Genomic DNA, 12,318 nt, shown 5'->3' with positions numbered 1-12,318 from the left:
TATTTCGTGTCACCAAACACTTTGAGAGGACTTGGTAAACCTTGTTAAAGACAAATTATGATTTAGTTTGAAGAATATCTAATGAACCAGTAAAAGTTTTTGAAGGAAAAGTGGCATATTTTTAACTTGAACGTATTTCGTTTGGTGACACACTTTGAGAGGACTTGGTAAACCTTGTTAAAGACAAATTATGATTTAGTTCAAAGAATATCTAATGAACCAATAAAATTTTCTTTAGGAAAAGTGGCATATTTTTAATTTGAACGTATTTCGTGTCACCAAACACTTTGAGAGGACTTGATAAACCTTGTTAAAGACAAATTATGATTTAGTTTAAAGTATATCTAAAGGACCAGTAAAATTTTCTTTAGGAAAAGTGGCATATTTTTAACTTGAACGTATTTCGTGTCACCAAACACTTTGAGAGGACTTGGTAAACCTTGTTAAAGACAAATTATGATTTAGTTCAAAAAATATCTAATGAACCAGTAAAAGTTTTTGAAGGAAAAGTGGCATATTTTTAACTTGAACGTATTTCGTGTCACCAAACACTTTGAGAGGACTTGGTAAACCTTGTTAAAGACAAATTATGAATTAGTTCAAAAAATATCTAATGAACCAGTAAAAGTTTTTGAAGGAAAAGTGGCATATTTTTAACTTGAACGTATTTCGTTTGGTGACACACTTTGAGAGGACTTGGTTAACCTTGTTAAAGACAAATTATGATTTAGTTCAAAGAATATCTAATGAACCAATAAAATTTTCTTTAGGAAAAGTGGCATATTTTTAACTTGAACGTATTTCGTGTCACCAAACACTTTGAGAGGACTTGGTAAACCTTGTTAAAGACAAATTATAATTTAGTTCAAAAAATATCTAATGAACCAGTAAAAGTTTTTGAAGGAAAAGTGGCATATTTTTAATTTTAATGTATTTCGTGCCACCAAACACTTTGAGAGGACTTGGTAAACCTTGTTAAAGACAAATTATGATTTAGTTTGAAGAATATCTAATGAACCAGTAAAATTTTCTTTAGGAAAAGTGGCATATTTTCAACTTGAACGTATTTCGTTTGGTGACACACTTTGAGAGGACTTGGTTAACCTTGTTAAAGACAAATTATGATTTAGTTTAAAGAATATCTAATAAACCAATAAAATTTTCTTTAGGAAAAGTGGCATATTTTTAACTTGAACGTATTTCGTGTCACCAAACACTTTGAGAGGACTTGGTAAACCTTGTTAAAGACAAATTATTATTTAGTTCAAAGAATATCTAATGAACCAATAAAATTTTCTTTAGGAAAAGTGGCATATTTTTAACTTGTATTTCGTGTCACCAAACACTTTGAGAGGACTTGATAAACCTTGTTAAAGACAAATTATGATTTAGTTTAAAGTATATCTAAAGGACCAGTAAAATTTTCTTTAGGAAAAGTGGCATATTTTTAACTTGAACGTATTTCGTGTCACCAAACACTTTGAGGACTTGATAAACCTTGTTAAAGACAAATTATGATTTAGTTTAAAGTATATCTAAAGGACCAGTAAAATTTTCTTTAGGAAAAGTGGCATATTTTTAACTTGAACGTATTTCGTGTCACCAAACACTTTGAGAGGACTTGGTAAACCTTGTGAAAGACAAATTATGATTTAGTTTGAAGAATATCTAATGAACCAATAAAATTTTCTTTAGGAAAAGTGGCATATTTTCAACTTGAACGTATTTCGTGTCACCAAACACTTTGAGAGGACTTGGTAAACCTTGTTAAAGACAAATTATGATTTAGTTCAAAAAATATCTTATAAACCAGTAAAATTTTTTGAAGGAAAAGTGGCCTATTTTTAATTTTAATGTATTTCGTGTCATCAAACACTTTGAGAGGGCTTGGTAAACCTTGTTAAAGACAAATTATGATTTAGTTCAAAAAATATCTAATGAACCAATAAAATTTTCTTTAGGAAAAGTGGCATATTTTTAACTTGAACGTATTTCGTGTCACCAAACACTTTGAGAGGACTTGGTAAACCTTGTTAAAGACAAATTATGATTTAGTTCAAAGAATATCTAATGAACCAATAAAATTTTCTTTAGGAAAAGTGGCATATTTTTAATTTGAACGTATTTCGTGTCACCAAACACTTTGAGAGGACTTGATAAACCTTGTTAAAGACAAATTATGATTTAGTTTAAAGTATATCTAAAGGACCAGTAAAATTTTCTTTAGGAAAAGTGGCATATTTTTAACTTGAACGTATTTCGTGTCACCAAACACTTTGAGAGGACTTGGTAAACCTTGTTAAAGACAAATTATGATTTAGTTCAAATAATATCTTATGAACCAGTAAAATTTTATTTAGGAAAAGTGGCATATTCTTTACTTGAACGTATTTCATGTCACCAAACATTTTGAGAGGACTTGGTAAACCTTGTTAACCCTCGAGCAGTCGCGTCTTTGACTACCTGCAACGACGCCACGCTCACGCTTTGTACCAAAAGCGTGCATTTTTTATGGTGCGTGTACTCAGTACACGACACGACCGCTCCCGGGTTAAAGACAAATTATGATTTAAAGTAAAGAAGTACACATGGACCTCTGAATACAGAAGTCTTAGTTAGTTTGACCATACTTTGCGTTAGCTCGCTACCTGGAAGGACATGGTGAACCTAAGAAACTTCTCTTTGAGTGAAGAAGCACACAAGGACATCTGAAGTAATTACAGAAGTCCTATTAGTTTGATTATACTTTGCGTCACCTCGCCACCTGAGAGGACATGGTGAACCTAAGAAACTTCTCTTTGAGTGAAGAAGCAAAAAAATGGACCACTGAATACAGAAGTCTTAGTTAGTTTGACCATACTTTGCGACACCTCTCTACCTGGGAGGACATGGTGAACCTTAGAAACTTCTCTTTCAATGAAGAAGCACACGTGGACCTCGGAAGTAATTAAAGAAGTCTTAAGAAAGCCGGCTCCAGAGGCACGTTATCCTCCATTTGGGACATTTGTGCCATATTTTTTTTTGCGCCACCTCTCGACTTGAAACGACGTGGAAAGCCATCACTTATTGAATTCTAATTATGTTGTAGTTATAGAAGGCCTTTTTTGGGTTACTTGAGAGGAATTGGTGAACCTTCGCGTGTCGAGTTCAAGGAAGAGGATTTTGCGTCACCTCGCGATTTTAGAGGACATGTTTGGCCCATTTAACTACAAGTTCTGATTACTAAGATTATCTGCGAAAAATTCATAGCGACTATTAGTATTTTCAAAAGTCCTAGCTAACAATACTAACGTTTTGGTAAAGAACCCCGGTGTAATTTCGGATATTTTGCAGTCCCAAACTAGACACCTAGACACGCCCCCCCCCCCTACCAAATATTTATTTATAGATATGAACATAAACAATACAATAGTAAAACTATATCCACTCTGGTATAATGGTAACGATGTTCATGCCACTTATCAGCTGGGATGGACGGCTCCTCCAGTAGTTCCTGAAATAAATTTAAAGTTCAATATACAGAGGGTTCTACAATATATTTCCGAGAATTATTGGCTTGCGTTTAAAGTATAAGAATAAAGTAAGGGGCGCACACTCCAAACACTGTTTTTGATGGCATGCTTCTGAGCTGTGATGATGGCTAGTGAGTAAACTTCGTTGCAAGTGAGTGTTCCCATCCCTGCTTTGGAAGGTTCTGATTAACCCTTTATAAGGCAGAGAAAATTAGAGGTGTCAAAGCATACTATTATGATGATTTAATGATTAAATACATTTTGTTTACAAAACCATTTTTGTGTGAAAGAAATTTTCGAAAATGTAGGTGGCAATATAGTTGCCACAGCCGGCTTGACTTGATTATTCATCGTCATCGAAGGGGCTAGTCTAGCTATGACCTGCGTGGCCATGGAGCAATAGTTTCAACATTATTTATTCATACCTATGAAAGTAGTATTTCATGTAGTATTTACTACAAATTTGTAGTAAACTGCGGATTACTACTTTTTATGAGATTCTTCTTTGAAAAAAAAAAACTCAAATTATAAAATCGCAAACCTGCCAGTCCCCCTTGATGAAACATTTGAAATTTTCTGATTGCATCATGTAAAATAATTTTATGCAATTCAGTATCATAATTTACATTTTATCTAACTCATTTTGGTATCATAATGGCTTTTTTCCAAACTGGTTCATTATGCAACTGATGCATAATGAAAAATAGTTGTATAATGTTCATAATGCAACTCATTTGAGTTGCATTATGAATATTATGCAACTCAAATGAGTTGCATTATGAAAAAATCATAGAATTTTGTATGGAACTCGTTGCAAAACTCGATTTTTTCAGCACTCTTGCTGAAAAAATCAACTTTTTGCAACTCGTTACATAAATAATCATTATTTGTAATTTGTAGTTTTATTATTAACGATAGCTTTGCTACTTTACATTAGGTCAAGAATACTGGTATAGGTATAGGAAACATAGTTGAGAACCAAAATGAAACTAACAAATTTCGAGAGAATCTTGTTATTTGTACTGAAACATTGACAATAATACCATACATACAGTATTTTTTTTCTATGGGTTTTCAGTTGAAGCTGCGTGACAGCTTGTTTGTCAAGGCTGAACCCGTTATTCAAATTTCATCTCTACAAAGACCAATGATTAGACGGAATATGCTATGTTGCCCAATTTAACACTAGTTTTTACATTGTGCCCAAGTAGTTTTAATCGAAATTTTGCATTTTCCCTCCCGTAGATGTATTAGTCATGTCCGTCCTCAGTCATGTGAAGTATATGAAGCTATCAGAATAAATCTTTACCCGCGGAACCTAAATCACCAGGAATGTTTATACCCTTGCTATTACTTCTTGGAAATAACAACACAAAATGCTGTCTATGTTGACAACTGTGCCTGCTATCTTCAAGAAATATTATGTAAAATGTATAATCGAATTAATTACGGTCAAATACCAATTGAAGACAACAACCTTTACTGCGATAACACCTATGTTGGTAGCCACCTACAGCACTGGCGCTATCCCCAATGATAGACACTAGTTTTGAACATGTCATGGGCTTCCAATGATACGAGATACGAAAACAACCTAACTATTAAAACAGAGCCAATCCGTTCATTTGTCCTATCGGTCCTACCTAGATAAACCATGTCATTTTCTCTCCTAGTCATACAAAAGTTACGTCATTTCAGCTTAGAAACAACCTGTTTTTGTTCAAAATGTCATGTCGAACGCATTGACGTCAATAAAGTGTTTAAGTATGGTCCACTGCACGTACTTGGGCTGGCCCGCCCACTCCCAAAGAAATTTGACGTTTGAGTGGTGTCGTCACCGCTCAAAAGTCAAACCATGCGTGAGAGCAAGCAGGCCAGTATAAATTCGTGCAGTATTTCATTGTTCGCACGTTAGCTTCGAATCTATCAGCACTATTAAGTACTGCAACTTTCCTTCCTACTATTCGGTTGATTTTACTAGATTTATATAAAGAGAATATTACTGGATATCATTGAAATATTTAAAAAAGCAAATTTGTTTTGATAAAATTACTAATTTGAATTTATTTAATTATTGTATATTACTGAAATTATAGTAAATTTAGTAGTTAATCAAAATCAACCAAAAAATGTAGGGAAGAAAGCCCAAACAGCATTTTCAAGTCTAATGGCAATGAAAAGGTTTCAAAACCTGTCACAAAACCTATAATATTTCTACTAGAATTTGTGACGATCTTCAAAACCTTCTCAAATCTAACAGACGTGGAACTATTGCTTGGGTATAGAATCTATTCAGCCCCGGCGGTCCCTCCGTGTTTATCAAGCATGTGATGAATATGCCAAAACATATGATCATCAGCCATACTTCATCTGCAGCAGCCGGTTCGTGATGAACCGTTGGAGGCGTATTAGACTGTTAAAAAGGTGATATGATTCACTAAAGAATACTATATTACAATAACCTTCACTTTAATACCGTCAAACCCTGCGAACTTGGCCAGGGAATACCATACATACAGTAATTTCAACTGATAATATTTTAGATGCTACTATTTTTGGCATTGTATTTTTGGCTAGCTTATCCAGTTATCTATTTAAAACTCGCAACAAACAACTTGACATGGTCAAAATTACAATACCAAAATAAATAATAGCATCTAGAATGCTTTCAGTTAAAAAGCAGGCAAGGTAATATTTACAACTGTTTCAGTACATTAAGCAGAATTCAGCATTCGGTTGAAAATTGTTGGTGCACTTCTCACTGCTACCATGGGTTCGGTAGAAACTACAACACAATTTTTTGGGTGCTATTCATATGAAACTGCTTAGATCAATTATGGATATTGCATTAACAACAACCTTATCTGACTTATCTGAGAAGGAGAGTAACAACAGATTACAATAAGAAAAAGAAAAAGAGCAAAGGCTACAGCTGACGTAAAAATCATATAAAAGTGTTTACTGTTGAAAAAACTTGAATTCCGAACAATATTTTGATATAGGGTGGGGTTGGGCGGTTGGGCAAGAAGGGTCGTCAGTGATGTTTCCTCATATAAAAAGCTTCATGTAGATCGACGCATCTTCGTGATAAGTTCTCACTTACTCTTGCTTGTACTGTATCACATGACAACTGAGTCCGCTCCGAGATCTGCTCAGAACCGTTCCGGCAGCGGCGAAAAGTCCCAAATCGCCATACAGATGGCCCTGAAAGAGGTTTTAAATCATCATAAACTTACCACGTAGGAACCTCCGCTGTACGGTGGCTTTCTCGTGCAGAAATATTTGCTGTTTTTGGTAGTTATTCACCGTCGCTTCCAAACGATTCCGCTTGCTGTTTTTGCACAGGAAATCGTACGCCACCTTGGCGCTCAAGTCTCCATCCGTCTTCGGATTGACTCTCGATGGCCCTGGAATAAGTTAGTAAAATTGTACGATCAAGAAACAACCCGAGGTTCACACTCAACTAACCTGGAACTGCCGCTGGTGCGGGGCATCAGCTCTCTAGCTCCACCTATTCGAAACAGCTTGGGTGCTGGAAGCAACCTCTTCCGGTAGGAATGTCCCGAACGTTATGTACCCGACTTACGCGTGACTGTGCTGCAGCTGTGAGTGCTAGAACATTCCCTCCTCCTTCACGACTTGGGAAGCGATTCCGACTTGGTGATCGCCACCGTGGTCGCCGTTTTCATCGTCCGTTGCTGCTTCTGCGGCTGTACTTGTTTGTTGGAAATAGTATCAGGACTCCGTTTGCCATCGGCACATAAACTCATCTTTGATCGGTCACCGAGAAGAAGTCGCACAAGTTTTCCGATTCTGTCTGTTTCATCCTTCCATGTCATCAATGGTGTCCACTGCCGCTGAAAATATTACTTTTTTGGCCGGAACAGGTCTGCTCCGGCCGCACTTGATTCACTTCCGCTGGTACCCGATCCGATCCACCAGAATATCCGCAATTTCACGGTACTTTTCCTAATATTCACTGTTCTTTTTTTTTTTTTTTTTTTTTGGATTTGTCTTTTAGACAGGCTAAGACCACGGTTGGTCCATCTCGCCCCTGGGTGTACTGTTGTCTTTTCGTTACATGTTTAGTTGTGTGTTTGTTACATGTTTAGTTGTCTTTTTATATGTGGATGTTGTTCTCTTCCAAAAACTTCACTATTTGCTTCATTTCTTCTTCACAGCCTTCTTGTAGAATCACTTCTAATGGTTTCATATACTCCAATGCCGGAAACTGACTTCGACTTAGGTTGTATTGTGGGCACTCGTAGATTATGTGTTTCAGATTTTCGGTTTCTTCACACCATTCACACAATTCGTCTTCTTCCCAACCCCATTTCGCCCTCCTTTCTTTCGTCATACAATGTCCACTTCTAATTCTGTTTAGAATTTTCACTTCTTTTGGGTTTAGTATGAGCTCCTTACTCCATATCCGTTTCCCTGGTTTCTCCATCAATTGGTAGTGCCATTTTCCTTTGTCTTTCGACACTTCCTTGTACTTCCGGTTCCAATCTTCCCACGTATTTTTCGCGCTCAGGACGAGCGCGTCTCCAGCAGTTACTCCTTGGTAGTCCGATTGTTTGTGCTGTGTTTTGGCCACTGCCAGCTGATCGGCGATTTCGTTCCCATGGATTCCCATATGGCTCGGTATCCATTGTACCTTGATCGCACTTTCCGCATTGTTCAGGAACTCCTTGTATATCTCTCCTATGAGATAGTTGTTGTCCACTGCTCTTCCATTTCGTATCATCTCACACGCACTCATTGAGTCCGTGAAAATGACCGCTTTCCTGTATCCTTTTGCTTTGATGAGTTCCAGTGCTTTTAAAATGCCGAGTAGTTCAGCGTTCGTGATTGAAAAGTTCGAGTTGATGCTCTCCGTGATGTTGTCCGAGTCTGCTTCATCGTATACCGCTATGGCCGTTCCAGTAGACGTTTTTGAAGCATCCGTGAAGATCTTTGTGTGGTGTTTGTACTTGGTTTGGTACGCTTCCTTGAACCGTGCCTGCCACACTTCAGGTGCCGTCCGCTCCTTTTTTAGCCTTTCTCCTGATAATGATGTTTCTACTATTCTGTCCATTTCCACTCTTTCAAAGGTGCGCATTCTCATTAAGCTTGGGAGCTCCCTGTCCGATGGGTTCACTTGGAAGAGTACGTCCAGATGTTTCTCTGCAACCTCAGTTAGGAAGGATTCGTTGCCCATTTCTCTGTCCATGGTTGGGCCGACGAACTTCATGAGTGGTGTCCTATACCAGATTGTCCTTATCAGCTCCCTTTTTGTCAAGCTTTCAATCCGCAGCTCCATCGGAAGTTGCCCCGACTCTGCTAGCATGACATGCACCGGGGTGCTGCTGAGGTAGTTCATCGCCTTCCGAATGTACGAGTTCTGGAGTACCTGCAGTTTGTTGCGGTGTGTTTTGGCCGCATTGCCGTAGATTGTTGCGCCGTATTCCATTCTACTACGAATTAGAGCATTCCCGATCTTTACCAGGGTTTCCGGGCTCGCTTCTTTCCGTGACAGCATTTTCAGCAATCCCAGTTTTGCTCCAGCTTTTGTCTTCACTGCTTCGATGTGCTTCCTATGCGTCAGTCCTCTATCCAGTACGTATCCCAAATATGGATGGGTGTTGACCAGCTCAATCTGTTCACCGCACACTTTTACTTTGAGATGCTCGGTCCTCTTCCTTGTAAATGGAATTATCGCTGACTTGTGGCTGCTGACTTTCAGATTCAGTTCGTTGAGCTTTCCGAAAAGCTTGATTAGGAATCCAGTGCACCGCTCAGCTGCCTCTTCCACTGTATCTGCTCTGATGATGGCCGCGAAATCGTCTGCAAACTGCACCAATTCGCAGTTGTCGTCCGATAGTTTGTGGAGATTTGCCGTGTACAGGTTAAAAAGTACTGGGGAAAGTGGGCATCCTTGGGGAAGGCCTTCTGACACTTCAACCTCAACTTTTCCAGAACTGGTTCTTAAGACCATTTTCCGATATCTCAAGTACTCGTGGAGCCACGATACCAGTTTTCTGGGTATCCCTAGCCTTCCCAGGATCTCCAGTAACATTGCTGTGTTCACTGAATCGTACGCCATAGTCACGTCCAGAAACACTACGAAAACTTCCTTTCTTTCCTCTTTTGCCCTGTGTACCGAGTTTACCACGTAGTTTACGCATGTAGACGCCGAGACATGCTTCCGAAAGCCAAAGGACAGATCCGGAATCATCTTCTTGATCGTCGCGATCTCCATCAACCGATTCTTGACCGCAGAGTTTATCAGCTTTATCTCGACGTTGATCAGTGCAATTGGCCTCATGGTGTTTGGCTGCTCCGTTGTCCACGACTTCTTCGGGATCGGTTTTATTTCGGTGTTTCTCCAACTGTCCGGAATTTCCTCCGAGACAAACACTCTACTCAGCATCTCGCATACCTTTCCTTGCATATCAGGTCTCAACTGCTTCAGTACCGCATACGACATCCCGTTCAATCCGGGCGCCGAGTGATTCTTTCTTCCTTGAAGTACCGGTAGAATCTCCTTCTCTCGTATTGCCATTTCGTAGGCTCCCAAATCCTCGTCCGTGGATGCTGCCGGGAGGGTTATCTCTCGGAATTTATCCTTGAAGTAATGGTCCATGAACTTGACCCCTTCTTCCTGATTTAACTCGACTCCTTTCTTGTGGCTTCCAGCTAACGCGGTGTCTATTCCCTTGACAATATTCCACAGTTGCCTGGGCGGCGTAGATTCGTCGATTTTCTCCGTCAACTCCTTTATGTATTTCCGTTTCGTCCTTCGAACCTCCTTTTTGAAAACCGCCCGCTCCTTTTTCAAAAGTATGTAGTTGCTTTGTGTTTTTTGTTTGTTGTAGTCCCTAAGAGCTTCTCGTTTGCTAGCATACAGGTTGGCTATCTCGTCGGTCCACCATGTTTTTAAGAAATTGGCCTTCTTATTCTTAAAGCTGTATGATGCTTTTTTGGTAGCTTCTTCGAAGACCTCCACCATTTCTTCCGGAGAGTATATGAACTGCGGCCTCATGGTGTTCAGCTCTTCCACTAGTTTGTCCCGGTTGATCCTGGTTACCGTCCGCTCCACTATGGGAATGTTACTGTTGACCTCGATGATTATGCTCATATGGTTGCTTCCAAATTCCTCCTCCTGAACTATCCACGTTGATTTCCTAGCTACTACCGTTGAAGCCAAGGTGAGATCAATTGCAGATTCTTTACCCTCCGGGGCAGAAATCATTGTCTTCGAGCCATCGTTCAGTAGCACCATCTCGGACTCTCCTATCAGCTCGTTCAATATCTTACCTCTGCTACACGACGGAAACTCTGGGCTCCAGGACGCATGGTGCGCGTTGAAGTCTGCTCCCACGATCGTTTCTCCACCTAGCCTGCTCACGTAGTCAAAGAATGCTGTCAGCTCCTCCCGTATCTTGTTGATGGGTATTCTCGTTGGTGATAGGTATACCGAGAAGAGGTTGATCGGGTCGAAACCTCTCGATATTTTTACTCCTACTACCTCCAGGTTATCAAATGCTGGGAGATCCAGTTGTACACCGACCAGGGAGTCTGCAATCAGGATGCCTGCTCCTCCGTAGCCTTCAGCTCGCCTTTTCGAGAAAAGTGTATGTCCTTTGAAACAGAAGTTTTCGTTTTCCTTCAACCAAATTTCCTGTAGCATGGCTACATCTATATTATTTAGGGTCATGCAAGCATGGAGTTCTTCTCTAGTATCCATTTGTCTTATGCTTTGTATGTTGTGTTGTATCAGCTTCAGGGTTTTATTCACCATTTTGGCTGCGATGGTTGTTATTCTGTTGCGCCATTTCTGGTGCCGTTCCTTTTTCTATTATTTTCCTCAACTCCATGCTGATTTCTATCAGTAGCTGGTCCGTTTCGATCTCGGTTCGTTCCAGCTGTATCCTGCTTTCGATCTTGCTGTGCAGCTCGATTATGGGGACCATCCATACATTCCCTGAGCAGAAGAGCATTATTTCCCTCCTCAGGTGGCCAATGAACCTCTCGAAGTCCGTGACCTTCAATGGATTTCCCGCGTAGCCCTCTGAGGTTCGTGGTACCGAACTGTACCTTAGGCTGCCCCGACTACTACTTCTACCCTCGCTGCTCCTGCGCCGCCTTCTGCACCCTGTTGGACTGAGTTGGGGCCTTTTCGGCACAGCTCCTCTGCTGGGGATGCCTGCCAGTCCACCTTCGTCCCGTTCCAGGGTTTCGACATTTTGATTTTCGCTACTCCTCTCCTCTCTGCTTCCACGCTGCCGACGATTTCTTGGTGGACTTCGTTGGTCTCTTCTTGGCCCGACGCCTCTGTTTGGGGCGTCTGCTGGCCTCGCTCCCTCCAGCTCAGGAAAATCATCTTCGTTCATCAGTCCGGCAAACCTGTTTTGTGTTCTGGGAAAAGCCTTCTCCGCTTCCGCGAACGGAACTCGATCCCTCTGCATTGTGCTGAGTATCTTGGCTCTTCTCTCCCGTTCTGGACATCCCTTGCTGCTCGCTTCGTGCTCCTGGTGGCAATTGATGCACCGCGTTGGTCCAGTGCACTCCTCCGTTTCTCCGTGATCCTTCCCGCATTTCGGGCATTTTGCCTTCCCCTTGCAGCTCACCTTACTGTGTCCGTACCTCCAGCACAGGTTGCACTGTTTAACCGGGAAGACGTACAGCTGCGCCAGGAAGCTGGCGTTGAAGATTTTTACCGATCTCGGGACCGTTCTGCCTTCCACAGTAACCTTGATGTTCTCCGTATTAATCAGGTTGCCAGTCCGGTTTCTCCTCTTCATTCGCTCCACCTTTTTCACCG

General features: G+C 40.4%; 1 protein-coding gene across 1 annotated transcript; it reads right to left on the bottom strand.

Annotated features, from left to right (window-relative positions):
- Window positions 1-568: 568 nt before the first annotated feature.
- Window positions 569-9,355, bottom strand: LOC109410045 (uncharacterized). The gene is made up of 3 exons (XM_062858613.1): window positions 6,981-9,355; window positions 6,749-6,919; window positions 569-3,493 (listed from the first exon to the last, which is right to left on the bottom strand). The coding sequence occupies exon 1, from the start codon at window positions 9,031-9,033 to the stop codon at window positions 7,633-7,635; it is 1,401 nt and encodes a 466-aa protein (XP_062714597.1). The 5' UTR covers window positions 9,034-9,355; the 3' UTR covers window positions 569-3,493; window positions 6,749-6,919; window positions 6,981-7,632.
- Window positions 9,356-12,318: the final 2,963 nt, after the last annotated feature.

This window comes from Aedes albopictus, chromosome 3 (assembly GCF_035046485.1).
Source record: "Aedes albopictus strain Foshan chromosome 3, AalbF5, whole genome shotgun sequence".
Taxonomy (NCBI): Eukaryota; Metazoa; Arthropoda; class Insecta; order Diptera; family Culicidae; genus Aedes; species Aedes albopictus.
The sequence above is the reverse complement of the archived record's forward strand: the minus strand, read 5'-3'. Positions and strand labels throughout refer to the sequence as shown.